Genomic DNA, 19,794 nt, shown 5'->3' on the forward strand with positions numbered 1-19,794 from the left:
TGGGTTGTTATAAAATGGAACGCGTGACGCCAGTTTTTAATTGGTAAAGGGATAAACAGCTCGCCCGCGTCTAAACCTCTTCTTAAACTTCGACCAGGCCAGTTCGGCAGAGAGCAAAGCAAATGAAGCACCCACGCCGATAAATAGTAAAAAGTAAGGCAAAAAGAGGTCGTTGACCCCGACCGAGATGACCCTCGCGCTGGACAGACACTCGGGCTTGCTTCCCACCCACGTCTTATACACTTTCCGCAGCAGGCCGCTCTGCCAAGTTTTCCTCAAGCTGAAACGCAAAATCGATGACGTAACAAACTAACGTATTCTGCGTCGTCCACCTTATTTGAAACAGTTTCCTGTACTGCGAATCCTTCTGGAGCATCAGCGACGTGTCGCTATCGATCAGGGTTATTTCTGTAAGGTCGCATATCGATGCCTGGTCGAAGGTCTTCGCTATCAGGGGGTACGCGCTCACTGACTCGATGTGGTAAGCGAAATCGCTGTCGCGAATGCAGCGCACCCCTTCATCCACGGACGGAAAGTTCGGTTTGCCGTCGGCGTAGATTTTCGTTCTGTTGAGCAGGTCCAGGTAACGATCGTACTTGCCTAAAACGACGCTAGATGGCGTCTCCGAACGATCTCTACCGTCTGTGATCTCACTTCTGTCCAACATGAACGTTACCGTGTACGGCTGGAGTTCCATGCCGACTCTGAGCTTGCTTTCGTACAGCTCCCGGATTGTTTTGAGCGTTTCCGGCTCTGTGCTAATCAGAGACGAGACTAAACTCGACGTGTAGTAATTGTAGAGCAGCAGCGAGAGAATGAGCAGACTGAGCAGTATGATTCGACCGGCCATGCGTTTTGGCGTGACGTATACACCTGCAACCGGTATTTCTGTAGAGTATTCTAAGGTGGTATCTTTAAACGACTTTGGTTTAATATTGAAATGAAGAAAAAGTTTTTGGTTTAGTTCATATGATAAAAGATTCGCCTTTGAATAACTATTCTCTGGTGACGCGCTGACGTCACCTTGTTGGGCGTAGATCCCGATCAGGATCAGAACGGAATGAAGAAAGGAATGTTCATGGACCCCTGCAACCGGTATTTCTGTAAAGCATTCTAAGCTGGTATCTTTAAATGACTTTGGTTTAATATTGAATTGAAGAAAATGGAAGACACTCATTAGTTTTGTGTTTTTGTTTATATAATGAAAGATCCGCCTTCCAATGTATATTTTCTCGTGACGCGCTGACGTCACCTTGTTGGGCGTAGATCCCGATCAGGATCAGAACGGAATGAAGGAACGAATGTTCGTAGTCCGTGCGGTGCTGTTCCATCAGCCAAACGACCTCCATGCAAGCGCAGCAAACCAACCCGGTGACAAGGACGGCGTACCACACTCTCGCAGCCAACGGTTTAAGCACCTCGTAGAAGTTCGGCCTCACCACTCCCGGGTTCCGGAAGTAAAACCCCGACCGGAACCTGTAGTAGGGCATGAAATAATCATAAAAGTCGATACGGTCGGTGCCGAGCATCCGGATCATGCCGCCTGCGATGCCGATGTCCACCGTGTCCTCGTAGAGCAGTTTGGCAACGCCGCCGTCCTCGCCGCTCGATCGGTTCCCGTACCATGCCGGTGCCAGCGTCACGTTGTAGCTGCGAACACGTGTTCTGTAGTCCGTGGGTTAAGCGAAGATCCTCACCTGAATCGGTGGACGTCGCGGAGGAACAAAAACGCGTGGTAGTGGAACTTGCTGTATTTGTCGTAAGATTTGAGTCTCAAGTCTGACATGTACTCGTCGAACGACGTCTTGTACGGGTATTTGGCCTGAAATAACGCGTAAAACGCAAGACGCAAGTCAATTCAACTGTTGCCTTTTGCTGGGTTCAACAGTAGCGAAATTCTCACCACGCTACCCGCCCTGATTAGCACGTCTTCCATGTGCCTCCTCGATTCGTAGAAGGTGAGGTCGTCGGTCATCACCAGGTGGCCGCCGGCGACGTGGCCCACGCGCAGCCACCTGAGGGCGCCGCGCAGGCCCGGTCGGTACACGCGGACGATCTTGGAGGGAAAAACGACCTTGACGTCCATGTCCATTCGCGTCCGGATTCCGTGGAACATGCGGCGGACGTCTTTCTCGGGGACGACGCCGTCCGACAGCAGAATCCACTCGTAGACGAAGCGAAATTTGCCCGATTTGGACGCCTAATTCGAAAAGATCGATACGAATCGAGTTTTCGGTCGAATGTAACATAAAATCGCTGTAGTTTTCAAAGAATTAATATATACAGAATAAGATTTCTAGTTATAAAAACGTATCGATAAATTAAAAATTTCATTCGATATAGGTCGACAAAAACCCATGCGACTATTTTCTTATTATTCTTACTTGACCGACAATGCAGGGGTGGCCAATTTATATTTATTGTTGCTGATGTATTTCTTGAGTCTTGACCATTTCTGGTAGTGTTGACTAATGGTTTCTATCGATCTTTTGGAAGAAATCGACCATAACCTCAATTACCTCTACTAGTAGTTCGTTTGCGCCTGCGCACGCCAGATCCAGGATGTATGTCACCTTGTCGTACCCGTGGGTGTCGATGGTACCGATGACGCCTTCCCGCGGGGTGAGGAACGCCGTCCTGATGCCCGCCCCCGCTGCCCCTCTAGACGCTGCCACCCTGCCTGCCGTTAGAAAAATTAAAAAAAAGGAAAAATTAACGTCTCGAGCGTCCCACCCGGTTTTTCCCAGCACGCGAAAAAGATGGCGAGCGGCGACGACGACAACTTCCAGGAGGGGACTGCGAGAGTCCCGCAAAATAGCAAGACTAAAACGGGGAGGAAATTAGCAGCCGCCATCTTGGGGTGGCGGCGGACGGTCGACTCCGCAACTCCTTCGTCGGAGATGCTTTAAAATTTTCTTTTTGAATCGTTAAACGCCAGTAGACGTTTTACTTGTCCGTCTCGGAGCGGCGATAAAGGAAAATCGGCCCTTAACATCGACAGGAAAATTCGTTTGAAATATTTACCGGTTAAGTACGGTTTGGACAGAGTAGAAACGGGCGTTTAAAAAACGTAGTCGACAGAAAAAAAAAGCAAAAGTTATTTGGGAAAGTTAAGGAGTTTGGCATAAAAAACGAACGCAACAAAGAATAGTGATGGCAGAGGGATTGCAAGTCGTGAAGTTGAATGGAGAAAATTAAACACTTTGGAAATTTCAAACATTGGTGTCTTTAAAATCCAAGGGACTGTTTGAAGTTGTTAACAAGGCTGTCTGGCGACGAAACGGATAAGAAAATTACAGAATGAAAGATGCAAAGGCTCAAGACATAATTGTGTGTAGACTGGAAGAAAAGCCCCTTACCCATGTGTTGGCATGTACTACAGCAGCGGAAATGTGGCAAAAATTGGTGACAATATATGAAAATAGGTCTCAGATAAGTGCAGCAGAAGTTTTTTTGGCTTTGAGTATGGCGAAGGTGGCATAGCTGGGTTGATATCGAAAATTGAAGAAATTCAAGGAAATCCGAAACTGCAAGGAGAAGAAATAAGCGATAAAATGGCAATCACAAAGTTTTTTTTTTTTGAAAGTATTCATTTAAAACTAGCTTTAACCCATCTAATTCACTGTCAACTGTGCACAATATTAAAAGATCATCAACATTTAACAATACAAATGATTTGTTTTTATTCAATTTGAAGTATAAACAATAATCATTCTGTGATCGGTCAAAACCTTGAATTCGCATGAAAGAGTCAAATTTTTTGTTCCAACATTTTGGAGATTTTTTTAGACCATACAGTGACTTATTTAGCCTACAACAGTAAATGCCAGAAATTTGACTTAATCGATTTGAATTTTTTTTTTGGAGGCGTAAAACTCAATCCTCTGACCAAATTTTAACCGCGATCGGATTTCGAAAAGAATTTTTAAAAAAATTGAAACATTTTTTCCGCCTTTTCGGTTTCAGAAAAAAACAATGGTTTCTCGATCTAAGCGTCACTTTACCACGTCAGTTTCGTTTCCCACGAATTCGAGTCACTTGGACATTTCCGACATGTCGGTGTTGTTTTGTCACTTTTTGGTCACTCATTTATTAGTCACTCGTTTATTAAACACTCGCTCCGCTCGTGTCAAATAACATCGTGAGTCGAATGCCTTTTACCGCACTAAATTTCGCACCATTCAAACAAAATATTTACTAATTGCTAATAAACCTATTAGACAGAGAGAGATGTATTATTGGATCAATTGGATATTGGATAAAGGATAAAGCTTTTAAGAGGATTAAATTTTTAAGATCAATTTCGTTTTGTTTGTACTGATGAGACATGGATATTTGAAATTGATACAATTGGTCTTGGCAAGATATTGATATAAAAACCGTAAAAACCAGTTCGTTTTTACGGTTACGTTTCTGTGAGGAACTTAAATTATAAATGTCACTTTACTTACCGACTAGTCCACTAGATTTTAATAGCACGTGGTACTTAAATCGACTGATAAATTGCATTACATTTTTCTGTGTATTAGTTTTTTCACAAACATCCGATTGCTCTCGGAAATGTCCGAAGTCGCTCGGATCCGTGGGAAACAAAAATGACGTGGTAACGTGACGCTTCCCGCACGCTAGATCGGTGTATAATTGGGTATTTTACAGAGGGAGTAGAAAAATGTTTATACTTAGATGATGTTAACGTTTACTCGAATGAAACATTATACAGGGTACAATCACAAAGGAATTTGAAACACGCGAAGTGGTTTCTTTGTGGCCTGGCGGTGTTATTTTGCGAAACTGGTCTCATTTCGCCACCAAAAAGTCGCATTAATGAAAATCATGAAATAAACATTCGCTCTCCAAAATTCCCACAGACGAACGTCACCAAGTGACGCGTTCGCAGTTCGACGTCTGTCAAATTAACCGTTTTTGACGGGTCCAGTTCGAAATCCTCGGTACGACTTCAACGTTTTCAGCCAACATGGCCGACCGTCCGGGCAAATCGACCGCAGCGGCGTCCGTGCCGCCGGAGTCTTCGCGTGCCAAGAGCCCCAAACGGAGCAGCCTGAAGACGAAAATTTCGAAACGTATCCAAAACCTGGCCCGGCCGAAACACGTGGTACCGAAGAAAGTGAACCCGGACACCACGGACGACCTGTCGAAGGCGATCACGCACGTGACGCCCAGCGCGATGGCCTACAAGCCGACGAAACGGATCATCGAACTTGCCCAGCCCAAGTGAACCCTTTGACGTAAATAAAGTTGAAGTTTGCTCGGGTCTGGTTATTTCGACTGAAAACGACAACCATTTTTTTAAATTGGAACCTTGAAATCATTTTTTTACATTTTTTAGTAGCTTTTTTTTTATTCTAGAAAGTGCGCCAAATTATGTTGGTAGTCACTTTCAGTATTCACAGGTAAGTCCCAACAAAATTCGATAAATTATACCGCAACTACGCTCTAATAGAGGAAAGGCACCTAATATGGGATTAGCGCCTATTATGAAACAGCATATTTTCTCCCCAACTAACAGCCTGCTGCTGCAGCTGCCTAAATTAATTCATCGGAAGGTGAAATATGAAATTAGCTGGAACTGGTTTTAGTTGCTGTCAAAGCAGGGCACATGTATTTGGTTTTATACACTGCAATATAATAGTTTCTTAGTATTCTCTTTGAGGTGATGTTTTTTGCTTATTTGCTTCGTTGTGTGGAAGTTGCTTTATTGTTTGAAATAAATAAAACGCCTTAAAACTTGTGTGATGTTTGGAAAAAAAAATATGAAAATAATTTCTTCATAAGGTTCCTCCTAATGTGAGATATTTCATATTAGGAGCGCTATTTTTCTTTTTACAATTTTAAGTAAATATTTTTCTGTAGATGCCTTAACAGAATAAACAAATTAGAAATTAGAAATAGCAATTAGAAATGGTTAATAGCGTCCTTTTAGTAGTGGAAAGAAGTCTGCGGGTAAAAAATGCGGAGAGGTTGAGATAAGGGAAAAAGAAGCTTTTTTCGATTAAATTTAAGTGTTGTTACATCCTTATTTTTGTTACGTTTAGTATAAGGCAATTATTTTATTTCAGTTGCTCTCCTTATTTTCCTAGGTTTCTCATTATGAGACAGTCTTTTATCTGAAGTCTAAACTATCTCGTATTAGGAGACCAATTTGGAAAATAACAAAAAGTGACTTTTTTGGTTTTTATTAATTTACAAAAGTAAGCAACGTTTGGTCTATACATGTACATGAAACTATTTTTAAACACAAAATTCTCAATTATTTATTCAACAAAAATGAAAAGGTGCCTTATATTAGGTGCCTCTCCTTTACTGAAGGAGTTAATGGACTTGAACGTCAAAATATTCTTTTAATGACCCCTTCTCTATTAGATCATACATCGTAAATTCTAATATCTCCTACAAGTTCTGCAGTAACTGGAAGTTGACCAGTGTTATAACAGTAGCTAAGAACAATGATCCTAGAGAACTTTCTAACTTGGAGAAAGTTATGACCCAACATCGTGCGTGCGTGTCGTGCATTTGACACTCTTGATCATAATATTTTGTGCACCAAACTTACAACACATAATTCCGTAGTATAAAAAATTTCGGACATGGTAGGAGTGTTTCTGGTTTCTTGAGCGTGCTTAGAGGGGTTCCCCATCATTTGCGGATGACTTTCAACTCCATCTCAGTTTTAATACCACGAGTTTCGACATCATGATTGTAAGTGACACCTCCCTTGCACACAAATTTCACCTTGACAACTCTCAAACTTACCTTGTTTTCAAACTCTTGACTCTCAGCCACTTCGGACAATTCCGGGATTTTACCGCACGGGTTTGGGAGCAATCGGATGTTTTCGGAGATATTTGCCACGCTTCGAATTTTGACGTTTGTCAATTCTGACGGCCATGTCAGTGTTGTTTTGCGAAAATGTACCCAAAAAGTAACGGTCGTAGAAAAAGTATAGTATGCAACAGGTTCGGTAAACTTTTTAAGTAACTCAAATCAAAAGTAAATCAAAAGGCCAGATGTTGATGACAATAAATCTCCCTTGACCTTAAGTGGTATCAAATTCCCTCTTCCCGAAATCAATTGCTGTTCTTTTCATAGTCATGGTAATCAATCATCAATTTTAGAGTTAATCCAATCCCCTTAAGCGCTGCTAAAAGTTTTTCTCTATTGTTGGAGTTAAATGCCCTGTATAAAACTACACTAGTATTTCCAAATAATGTTCTTTGTTCTTTCAATCTTTTTCTGAATGAGTATGGATAAAACTTTGTAAGCTGTATTTAGGAGTGTTATTCCCCTGTATTTGTAGTCGATGGACTTAATGTAGGGTGCAAAATATAAACATACATTTATTTATCCGGCAATCTATTTTTCAAGCCTTACCGTGGAAATTTATAACAGAAGAAAAAAACACGTTTAAACGTTTCCGAACGCGATGTTGTATGCGCCGGCCTTGCAGGTAAAGGTACTCTTATTATCGTCGTAAGCGTAGCTGTAGGCGTCGGGACATTCGCGTTTGAAGAACGCCGGGTAGTTCTGCGGCCAGTCGGAACTCCTGCACGTTTCGGGAGTGTTGTGGGCACCCGAACAACAATATTGGTCGCCACCGAACGCGACGCAGGCCGATTTGCAGCCGATAACCTGACCGGAGTAGTGGACTTGAAGCTCCCCGGGGCACTTGGAGTTGATGTCTGAGCCGCACTGCGCTTTCCTGCAGCTATATTGGCTGCCGTCGCCTTGCCCACCGATGGGCTCAATCTGGAAGGAAATTGTATATCATTCCCAAGTCTCAGATCCATTCTAAAAGTTTCAAGAAAATTGCAAATTTGTATATATTTGGTTGCTTCAGAAGTACAAAATGAGCTAAATACATACAGAGACACAGGCAAACAATAAAAACACTTGGGCTTCTTTCCTGAAGTATATCAGGCGATCTGTTCGTTCTAGTTTCTTGAATAGCAACAGGTGATGGACTGTATCAAACGCTCATGTAGAAGCGACCCAGGTGCCACCTTGCCAATGCCATTTTCGAATTCGTTTGAAACGTTTTTAGCCTCTAACAAGTTTTCCAAAAGCAAGCTTCCAAATTTTTTGCCATAGGACACTGGTCTTCATGTCACGGGAGCAGCTACCTGTATTCTTCAAAATGAGAGCCGATTTCGTTTTATCGTTCTTTGTGTTTTGGACTGATTTTAGTGTGTTTTTAGTATTACCATTCTGCAATGCTCTTATATTTCGGTAATTTGATTATGCAAGGGTCAGGTCTTCAAAAAACCGAGTATAATGTGAATGAAATGTGGACGACGGTATATTGTGAATCGACATTGATAAAAAAAAATTATGTGTTACAAGCTGTTCCAAGTGTGAGGATGAAACGTGTAACAGCAAAATTTGCCCGAAACTGCTTAATTTTGGACAAAAGGACAACAAAAGGTCATAACTGATGACGCATCATGGGTATATAGTTATGATGTCGAAAACAAAGCCTAGCCGTCCCAAAAAGCAAGTCAAGTTCGATCAAATGTAGCCCTAGAATACTATGAAGCTCCCTTCTCTATCTCAGGTTCTATTTATGGAACTTGCATTTTTATAGCAACAGGATTTTGTGGGCTACATGTTATAATTGATACTATATTCTTATTAATTACAAGTATTCGTCCATACACTAGACATTTCTCCTCAATCTCAATTTTTATTCAATTAGATTTTTTTTTATCAAGAGATAGCAGTTTGAAGATGGATGAAACGGTTTGTGGGGGATCTGCTGTGAGTTATACTGGATGATCTAGAGGACTGGAGAACCAAATTACCGTTGGTTGACTATTGACTATTTTAGTGTATGGCAATATGGAAGCTGAGAAAAAAAGATCCATTAATAACAAAAAAAAGTAAAAATCCCCCAAAAAGCGTCGACGACAACGGAAATTTTGACAAGATGGCTGAGTAAATTAAAAAACAAAATAGAAAAGTTGTTCTTTCATTGGATAGTACCACGTCACATTCTAAAGTTCCGTGAGGAAATGTTTTACTGAACTTCAGATGTGAAACACCCTATATATCAATCATGTATGCCCTATTTCCAAACCTACCTGTGACCTTATCGCGATAGAGCAAACTAACCAACGACAAAGAAACGACATACCGATGCCCTGGAGTTGTACCCATCGACCAACGAGACGTCGTAATAGTCCAATCCGGCGTAAACTTTAAGAGCGATTTCTATGAGGGTCGCTGGCGGTTGGCCGCCCGCACCAGCGCATTCCAGTCGATTGCCACAGTCGCCGGTAAAACAGTGATTGTTCTGGTCGGGGAAGCACCAAGTCCTCGACCAGAATCGCCCCGCCCAGTTGTCCGGTGCGCCGACAGTTTGCTGCAACAAAAAATATTGAGAAGTTTAGGGAGCGATGTCATAAAAGTTTCCACAGGCTACTGTAATACTTTTTACTAAACTTCTGGATTCCTCCTACATCGATTTTTGCTGAGTCGAACTTGCTAACGTTTCGCCAATCATCTTGCTGGCTTCTTCAGAGCTTGACTGAAACTGGCTCGCATTTTGCTCTGTACCTGCTTATATATTGTTTGATGGGGGCGGAGTTAAATGAGACAGAGTAAAATGCGAGCCAATTTCAGTAAGCTCTGAGGAAGCCATCAGGATCGCGTTAGCAAGTTCGATTCAACAATAACCGATGCAGGAGGAAACGAGAAGTTTTGCAAATAGTATTACAGTAGCCTGTGCAAGTTTTCTGATTTGAAACGCAAATGATCTTTTAAAAAAATCTGTTTTGTGTCTAGTAACCTATATATTACGCGCCAAACAAACGCTGTCAAATGTCAATCCATGGTTTCTAGCGTATGAAACGTTATCACCGCTATCAACATTTATGAAAAAGTCTTCTTTTTGACTTGTCTTTGTTCCAATATATACAAAACACATTTAAAAAGCCGAATTCCATACATACCAATTGCAATAATGTGTTGGGCTTAACGAAACTTTACAAACATTACAAAAGGACGCGACTTACCGTCTCCCCTTGGTTAAGTACGAATCCGCCATTTCTCAAATGTGGATGGCCAGCATTTCCCTGGATTCCCACCCAGATGGGGCCCCCGTCCCTATTAGTGATGTGAAAATCCACCGCTTTTGCGGAAACCGCTAGCCCAACTAGGGCGAAAATATGAGTGATTTTCATGGTTTTATTTACCTGCGGAAATACACATCACGATAAATAAATTCATAATTTTTGCGAACGATGTTGCCAAGTCTCATTTTTTTTCTGAAATATGGGTATAACGATATTAATCTTTCAATATTCAAATTTGATGATCACTTTTAATCTTGAATGATGCGAATATTGATAACTTGCATTTTATTATTTGATAATAACCAATGGAATTTGTATACAGGGAAAACTGTAAGCACAAAAATTTAAAAATTTGCAAATAAAGTAAAGTTGGTAGTAGTAATTTTTAATTATATTTTTAATTCAAATTTTTCAAAGCCATTTTAATTGCTGCTTTTTCAACATTCTCTATTATTAACAATTGATATTTCTAGCTAAAAATTACAAAAAGATACATAATTTTTTAATTGACTGGAATACCCAAATTATAGTCCAAAAAACAATAAAAAAAAGAAAATAAAACAGACTACACTAGATGGTGAGATCTAATTCACACCGGATCAGTTTAGTAATTTAAAAAAATACATTAAAAAAATGTTGTAATCCAATTTTACAAATTTTTTGGTGCAAAACTAATTCTGAAATTTTTTCTTTGGAATGCATTTTGATTCGTTACAAGTCATAATAAAAGAATCGCTGTCTTTGGTATTTTCTCCATCAAATGTAAAAATAATACATTAATTAGGCATTTAAATAATAAGATGTATATATAATAACAATTAGAAATAAAATAAAAAAAAATAAAATGATGTCGCATATTTTTAAAGACCCTTTTCATTGACTTCTTAATAATCCATAAATAAAAGTCTGACCGCGGTGGTCAATATGCAAGGAAAGAGATTATTTAGTAAGTATTTAGACTTGGGTCTTACAGAAACGACAGAGCTATCCTCATTTTCCAAAGTAGATTTTTTTAATAAGAACTACAATAAATTCAAAATGCTCACTTTTTTACAATTTCTCATAATGCAGCTCAAAGAAAAATAAGAAAAGAAATTTAGTGAAAACGAGTTATAGACTGTTAAAAGGTGATGCTTTGCCTTGTATAAGATAAATAACAAAGGACCTTACCGCTTTTCTACAAAATTATCGTCGTTGTATAGAAGCACAACTGAAGGATCGTTTCCAACGATCGTCTTTATATACAGAACTAGATAAAGTATGGAATTTCATAGAAATTGGTAAACATTCGTTTAAAAAAAAACTGCAGCCACTCACATTAGTATAAACATCAAAACCAGATAGATAACTCCGGTGGGATATCGTTATCCAGTACAATTTTATTATTTATAAATTCTGGGTTTTGTTACGTGTCCGTTTTTAAATGTCTAATCGCTTTTGAAATCCCGGACTTGTAATCGGAATAACCTTAGAAATTATCCTTTGCAATTATTTTCGCGATACGGCAGTTGTTCTTTTATTGTCATGCAAACGCGAGACCCAATTACAATGTAATGACATAATAACACGCAAATTAAATTCAGCAAGCAAGACTTCTCGAATGTGATTATCACTTATACACATGCCTTCAAAGGAATGTATGGTCTGTTCATAGATATAAGAAAGTGACCAATTGCTTTTGAATGAATGAATGAATAAATTACCTGTGTTTAATATTCTTTGGTTTGGTATACTAGAATGTAGATGAAAGTGATCAAGATATGGAATTGCTGGGATTCACCCGTTATACGTCCTGTAGCTTTAACACAGACAACATTTTACTAAAGCATATTTGGTTTATACCTATCGATACAAAAATCAGGCACAATCACTATACCATATTTGGCCCTTTTCTATTTAACATTCAACATTGTTCTACACGTTTTTGAAATAGTTTATAATATTAATAAATGATTTCGAAAAAATTCAGTTATAAGTTGGTGCTCAAAAGTTTTTAAATATTTTCAAGGTCGTAGTACTTTAGTCACTAATATCAACTTCATTTTAAATAGAACACTCAGTATATTATATCCTCATTTCTCATTTCACATTAAACTTCAGATTTGAATGTTTAACATTTCCCGACCTCATCAATCGAATATACTGTATGCCATAGACATTGCAACACTCAAAATTTGCTTAGCAATATTTGTAATGTTTTATCGGTTGATTGCCTGCTTGAAATGCGATAACAGTTCTATCCCAATCTGTTTACAAACAAGCAGACTTTTCTTTAAATTACCAAAAAAACAAGGGGGTTTTATCATCTATTTTTTTAAAAGTGTTTTTAATCACGGCCAACGGCCAACAGAGGTTAGGTTCGTCAAGGAAATTAGTTAAATCATATCGCACCGCAATTGGTTAATGCTGCTCATAGCCACCTTCAAATTGGTTTTTCTATATTTTTTTTAATTTTTTTTTTCATAGACTATTAAATTACTATCCTTCAATTATCCTTCTGTACCCTATTTTTTTTCACAAATTTAAACATTTTCCAACCCAAAACTTAAAATTTACCGTCAAATTAAAAAAAAAAATGCAATATTAACTTTGTATTTCTTCTTCTTCTTCTTCTTCTTCCTGTTTTAGAAGGCGTATCGCCTGTTTAGTTCCGGTTTCCTCCTCGTCTTAAAGTAGTTTTTTTTTTAAATATTTATAGGTATATTAAAAGTTATTTTTATTAATATTAAGAAAATAATTTAGAAAAAATAAGTAAGTATTATTATATATACTATGTAAAATAAATAATAATCATTATTGAGTAATTTTTGCGAGTACATATCTATTTCGTATATACCAAATAGAACTCTACTATATCAACTAATAAGAATTGGAAGATAAATAACTAATAAGGTTATCATACCCTCAATTGTTTTTATGTTCCCTATTTTTTTTTTTTTTGAAGAAACTTTCTATTAATCTGATCATAAAAAATAATAAATACATATAATTTAATTAATATGCGGGTTCCACCACATAACTGTTACAAATCTTCTTGATATATTGTTTGAGGGGGCGGTAAATCTGGTCTTGGCGTTATATTTCTTGAGAACATTTGATATGTGGTGGACGCTTAATATCTCTAATCTGGAAATTATGGTTCTAGGTTCCCTTACTTTCTGTAGTCCCCCACCCCCCTTTTTATAAGCAAAACCCGACTCATTCTGATTTGCTGTTACTGTTGCACTGGGTCGACTACTAATTGAACGGCGTTTTTAGTAAAAATACTACAGATACAATTATTGATTTCGAATGAAAATGAATGTTTAGGTCCTCTGCTACAGTTGTGAATTTTGATATACATTTTGATATAAAATCTCGCTGTCTCGTTAAGTTTCATCCATTTTCCAAAACTCATTAAGTATGATTTCTCTGTCTTCTAGTGTAATTCATTGGCTACACCGACATTTTTCTCCACATGGATGATTTTTCTTTGCCTTGGAAATAGATGTATCTTCTTGGCCAGTGTTTTTAAGTGTTTCGTTGCTCACTCAGTATAACGTTGTTTAGCAGAATATTACAACTATGTCCTTTGTTTTTATGCATTGAACCCATACATATACAATATATTATGTGGTCACTTTAGAGAGTTGATACCCGCCTAGATGGTATTACAAAATCTCAATCATCTGAAGTCCACGAAGTCGAACTTGATGACGAAGAAGATGAAGATCTGACCAAAACTAATCGCCATTTAGTGACCGAGGTCGTTGTTATGTACAAGTTACATTTTCTAGGAACAAGAGCGATTCTTCTGTCGGATTTTTGCGATTCAGTTCATTCATAGATTTTTGTTTGGGAACTTTAGTTACTCAGGACCAAATTTCAGCTTTCAGGGCTGCCAAGATCCGTGAACTACGGGTATTCCGCAAGTGTACTATTAATAGCAAAGAATTTTCATCGGTACTTACAAACTGTACATAATTTCAACTAAAATTAAAAATATACACCATTAATTAACTAAAAGTTTTAGGCTAGATATGTATTTGAAACAAATACCAACCAAACTATAGGCACACTATTTGAATTTTATTTTTATTTAACTGATTCAATTTTTAATAGAAAACCACGATTATGACAAAAAAATACTTTGCAATAACATTATTCAACAAATAGACCTAAATATGAAAATAAATACTGATTATATTGGAAGCAACGTTTTATTAGAAGTCTGCCGTGACACGTACTCACATTAATGAACTGAGAGAAATAATTTCGTATGACAACGCGATACACAGATACTTAATATGTTGAAAAAAAAAAGAGAAAATTACACATTTACAAATCTTCTCCATTCCTGCTGCATCGGCTGTTTATAAATCAAACTCGTCGACGTTTCGCCTACCATCATGTTAGCTTCTTCAGAGCTTTTAAATTATAACAAACCATGGAGTATTAAAAAATTATAATTTGCTAGCTGAGCAAATTATTGGTTATTTTTCTTCTTTGTACGTGGTGGTCACTTACCAGAAGCGAAAATCCTCGACGGAAGTCGGCAATGGGCGAATGATCCTAGCGGTCGAGCCCAACATTTTTTGTGAAACGCATAATTGAATTGAATTGAATCAAGGTTTTTGTTGTGACTATTAAAAGTAAAACCGCCTTATGATGGCGAAATTAATCAATCATGACATATTCCCAGCTTTAATTACAAATTATTATTTTGCTAACACCAGTAGTACAAAGCAAAGATTAGACGCCGCCAAAGACGACGTTATATTGCGAAGCCTTGCAGGTAAAGGTACTCTTGTGGTCGTCGAATGCGTAGCTATAAGCGTCGGGACATTCGGCTTTGAACTGGGCCGGGTAATCTTTCGGCCAATCCTTGCTTTTACAAGTTGCTTCCGAGTTATGGCTGCCCGTGCAGCAGTACTCCGGGGTATTGAAAGCCGCGCAAGCCGATTTGCAGCCTATCACCGTGTTGCCGTCTTTCACCTGGAGCTCCGGGGGGCATTTGGAGTTGATATCCGAACCGCACTTCGATTTTTTGCAGCTGTACTGACCATTATCGCCTTGGCCGCCCACCGGCTCTATCTGGAACGGCAAACCGATCAAAATATAACAGTAATCAGTTACGATAATGAGTTCTGGAGAAGAACTTCAAATTCCATTTGTGGAGAAATAATTTTGTATTACAGGTAACTAAAATCGTTTCATAAGCTTGGAATGGATTCAGTAAAAACGTTAATGTGACCAAACTCACTTCAATAATATCAGTGAAAGAAATAGAAACAAAATAAAGTTGCCATCTTCGGGAACGTTTTAAAACACCGATACCCTGTATATTATTTTAGCAATATACAGGGTGTTCGGAAACTTGGAGGAAATGTTCAGCGTGGTAAAATAATGTAAAATTTCATTTTTTAAATTTTATTTTTAACGCTGTTCGTTAAAAATTAGTTTCTACTAAAAGAACTGCTGCAACTGCTACTGCGATGGCCCATCGGAAGTATTCAAATACTGAAAATCGCGATATGCATTTCGGCAACGGAAGAGCAAATGGAAATACAGATCAAGCATGTCATAATGGTAATGGGACACTTTCTAAAAATACCACCACTAAAATTTTTGAAAAGTTTTGGGTAAACGTTATATCCTTATTTATATAAGAATCCATCATATTTGAAGACGAAAACTCAGATAAGTTTATAAAACAGAGGCCTTTAGGTTTGCTGTGTATTGTATGACGATAATCTGAAACTTTGCTGAGACTATTTCAAAAAATATCTCTTTTAGTAATTGAATTTGGTGAATATTGACATCGATCTGAAAGATGACCCACTAAAAATCTTACTTTAGCAGAGAACAGCTCTGTTTTAATTGATTATGGACTCTGTTTTCTTATCTGGTATTGGTGAGTTCTTTTTTGCAAAATGTAGTAGTTTTGGATAAATATTGCGTCATACAAAAGTCAGTCTACCCCTTTTTTCCATTTGGTTGCCGCCAGGGTTTCAAATTACCGGACATTTTTTACTTACCGAACCTTCGACGTTGAATCCGTCGACCAAAGAGACGTCATAAAAGTCCAATCCCCCGCTACCCTTGAGCGTAATTTCTATGAGCGTCGCTGGCGGTTGGCCGCCTGCGCCTGCGCATTCTAACTTGTTCCCGCAGTCCCCTGTCAAGCAGTGGTTGCTCTGGGGATTACAGTACGTCCTTGCCCAGAATCTTCCTGCCCAATCGTCAGGTGCCCCAACCGTTTCCTATGTATGAGTATTAAAATAGCATTTATTGACCTTCTACATACATAGCAGTACATGGAAAGTCATACAAGTTTCAAAAGAAAACATGCATGACTAATTGGTACAAACTTCCTCTAACATTTTTTAAGTTCTTTGACATTGTGAAATGAATATTTAATATATCGAGTTCAAGGATCAGAATGACCCAGACCAAGAAAATGGTATTTACAATCTTTTACTTATTTTTAAAAGACTGTAAATACCATTTTTTTGGTCTGCTCCCCTCATGTCATAAGTATGATAAGAGGAAAGCGACGGGTTATCTTTTAAATGTACATGGTTTCAATTAGTGTTTCAAGTATAGACAAGGCAACGTGAGAATTCATGTTATCGATTTCACGAATTGAAACATTGACAATAAGTCTTACTGTTCCTTTTTGCAGGATTAATACTTTGTAAGAGTAAGACGAGTTTCCCCATAGCAAAATAACATACTTAAGTTATCATTATCAGTGCAACACTATCTAAGTAGCCTTATCACAAATATTTAGTAGATGATCTGGAACAGAGATATTCAACATGAGGAAGCTAATTCAGATTAGAATCCAACATGACACTAAGAAGCTTTGGAGGCTCTAACTTCACCAGCTAAAGTTTATTGACGAAGAAAATACATCTTACGGAAAGACTCAAAAAGCAAGAAACAAGATTCATAAATAAGGCCTATCACAAAATTAACACCAAGTGATGCCTATTAGCATAAATTAATTTCAAATTACCAAAGGCAATCTTTAGTTTATTGGTAACATGGACTCTCAACTGCCACTGTGAATCAAAAGTGAGACCCAACCTTTTATATGATTCAACGAACATTTAAAACATAAAACTTAAAACCTAACGATTAAATAGGTGGAAACTTCATTTCAACGCTGCATTAAATTTCAGACTGCACTGGGACTCAATCGTCTTAAAGTGTATAGACAATTGCTGATGTCTGGGGTGTAAAGCTAGTTCGCCTCCCCGTTGGTGCACCCTGGGTAACGCTAAATGAACTAGCATATACTGGCAGTTAGATTACCCTAGGGATCTCCTGACTACATGACATATTGAATTAAATCGAATTCACTTTGACCAGAAAGATTAGACCCTCGGTCTGACTCCATCAGATTAACATAGAAGATATTAGGTATGATAAAAGTCAGTATATATCTAGACTGCTGAAGAATTACGACATCGGCGTGGTTGCAATCCAGGAAACTCACTGTGAAACAGAGAAAGAGCTCCAAAAAAGGGGAAAAATACCAGGATAGGAATTTCTGGGAGCAACGTACCACCGAGCATACGGCGCAGCTACTTATATTTGAAACAGCATAGAAAATGCATCTGTTTTTCTCTACGTCGACCGACCATTACTGGAACATTACTGTCTCCAACATTTAAAAGCCTTACGCTAAGACCTGGCCAGCTTATGCAGTCACCACGAACAATGGAAATACAGATAAAACGACATCAATGGGGAGACCCTGATTAGATGGACTGAATACGAGCATTTACACCTATTTTTTGATGTAAAGGATAAGGGCTCGTTTAAATCAGCCGCATGGAACAGGGAATATAATCCTGATTTATGTTTTATATCAACAGACCCCAATAACACCCCTTTGGCAGTCACAGGCAAAGTACTTACGGAATTGCTCCACAGCCAACACCACCCAATTAATATAGAGACTGGAACCCAAATCAGTTACTTAGAAATTAGAAAACTTGGAGGCGGAAATCCCCATCCAGGGCAAAAAGCTCCCATTACACCAAACTCAGTAGCATCTCACATTGTGATGACATCCAGAGAACCCAGAGATAAAGTTGACACAAAAAGTATAAAAGGATACTTAAGAACCCTTAAAGACGAATCTAAAGAAACCGAGCACTCTCGCCCTTTCAAGACCGAAGATGTATCTACTGCCCTCAACAATCTGGAAAGCCCCAGAATTTGATGGAATTCATCCTGAATTCCTCCTTAACTGCGGAAAATATGCGAACACAAACATCATGCAGTCCTCGACAATTCAAACCAGGAAAACCAGCCGACCATCAACAATGTACAAGTTGCTGGAAAGACTTATCTACAACAGAATAAGTATTAGTAGTACTTAAAGATAATCCAAGTGAACAAGCGGGTTTCAGACCTAAATGTAGCTGCAGCGAATAAGTATTATCACGGACCACATATTTCGAAACCGGCTTTCAAAGAGAACTAAAGAGTCCTGTTACGTTTATTGAGCTGTCAGCGGCATATGACACCGTCTGGAGGAACGGAATGATATATAAATGCTTATGAAAAATTTGCTGTAGACTAATGGAAAACATGCTTAACGACAGAGTATTTCTGGTGATATTGGGATCAGAAACCAGCAACCTCAGAAAGTTTGATCAGTGCTTGCTCCACTGTTATTTAGCAGATATGCCCAAAACAACATCATCACTGGGGCTTAGCCACCTGACAGTGATGGGAGGCTCCAACCTAATGTTCCAAAAACAGTAGTAACCTGTTTCCATTTAATCCAAAAAATGGTCGACAGAAAAAATAATGTCCACTTTACTTAATCACAACAAAAACCGAAAATATTTGGGTGTCACTCTTGACAGGACATTGAGCTTTTATATACGTCACTCTATCCGTTTGCGTAAAAAAAAAAGATTTTTCGTAACATAATAATACATTGGGGACATTGCAGGATGCCAAATTGGAAAAGGAATGCTCTTACAAGTTTTTGTTTCTTGTATTTTTCGGAGAGTGCTTTATAAAGTTTTTTCATGTGCAAACTAAACAAGAATATATACAGTTTGTCCCGAAAACACTAGTTTGGCATATGGAGGATAGTCTGCTTACCGTTTGGCCTTGGTTAAGTGCAAATCCTCCATTTTTCAGGGTAGGTTTGCCGGAATTCCCCTGGATTCCGATCCATATTGGTCCGCCCGCTTTATTCGTTATGTGAAAATCCACCGCGTCGGTCCAACTGAATACGCCGAGCGTGATGATTACTAAAGCGTTTCTCATTTTTGCACTAAAAAATGGACAAAATGTATACCGTGCGCTGGAAGGCGGTCGTTGAAACATATTTTTTTGAAAACTCTGAACACCTTGGGACCTTTCACCCAACTAACCAAATGTACATGGTGAGCTAAGGAAGATGTTTTTATTTTAAACAAATGTATATTATAGGGGTGGGTGGGGCAAGACCTCAAAAATTAACCAATTTTTTTTTTCGTTTTTCCTTTTAATAATTATAAATCCTTTCAGCCCTTTGCGTAATTCCAGAAGTAAAATGGATCGCTTAAAAAATTGAAAAAAAACAATTTTTTGGCTAATTCTATTGGTTTATCCTAAAACCAGAGCTTTCAAATATCCTATAAATAATAATAACAATTTTTTTAGTCTATAGAAAAATAGTCACTAATCAATAACGTTTTTTTTATTAAGTACT

At 38.3% G+C, this 19,794-nt stretch overlaps 3 protein-coding genes across 4 annotated transcripts; all 3 read right to left on the bottom strand.

Moving 5' to 3' along the window:
• Positions 1–29: 29 nt before the first annotated feature.
• Positions 30–2,855, bottom strand: LOC132707228 (uncharacterized). Its single transcript, XM_060678988.1, has 8 exons — positions 2,734–2,855; positions 2,520–2,680; positions 1,904–2,200; positions 1,698–1,822; positions 1,253–1,650; positions 655–873; positions 333–600; positions 30–280 (listed from the first exon to the last, which is right to left on the bottom strand). Exons 1-8 carry the CDS (start codon positions 2,852–2,854, stop codon positions 37–39), a joined length of 1,833 nt encoding a protein of 610 aa, XP_060534971.1. The 5' UTR covers position 2,855; the 3' UTR covers positions 30–36.
• A 4,499-nt stretch (positions 2,856–7,354) lies between these two features.
• LOC132707508 (uncharacterized) lies at positions 7,355–11,553 on the bottom strand. Of its 2 annotated transcripts, none has more exons than XM_060679400.1 (4): positions 11,406–11,553; positions 10,029–10,208; positions 9,149–9,376; positions 7,355–7,764 (listed from the first exon to the last, which is right to left on the bottom strand). In XM_060679400.1, exons 2-4 carry the CDS (start codon positions 10,194–10,196, stop codon positions 7,423–7,425), a joined length of 738 nt encoding a protein of 245 aa, XP_060535383.1. In that variant the 5' UTR covers positions 10,197–10,208; positions 11,406–11,553; the 3' UTR covers positions 7,355–7,422. The 2 variants fall into 2 exon arrangements, with proteins under 2 accessions (XP_060535383.1, XP_060535382.1); XM_060679399.1 differs by having other exon boundaries at positions 11,259–11,502.
• Positions 11,554–14,757: 3,204 nt separating this feature from the next.
• Positions 14,758–19,373, bottom strand: LOC132706992 (uncharacterized). Its single transcript, XM_060678594.1, has 3 exons — positions 19,200–19,373; positions 16,106–16,330; positions 14,758–15,161 (listed from the first exon to the last, which is right to left on the bottom strand). The coding sequence occupies exons 1-3, from the start codon at positions 19,365–19,367 to the stop codon at positions 14,820–14,822; spliced, it is 735 nt and encodes a 244-aa protein (XP_060534577.1). The 5' UTR covers positions 19,368–19,373; the 3' UTR covers positions 14,758–14,819.
• Between the last annotated feature and the right edge of the window lie 421 nt (positions 19,374–19,794).

The sequence above is a fragment of the Cylas formicarius genome, unplaced genomic scaffold (assembly GCF_029955315.1).
Source record: "Cylas formicarius isolate icCylForm1 unplaced genomic scaffold, icCylForm1.1 PGA_scaffold_9__14_contigs__length_23061073, whole genome shotgun sequence".
NCBI lineage: Eukaryota > Metazoa > Arthropoda > Insecta > Coleoptera > Brentidae > Cylas > Cylas formicarius.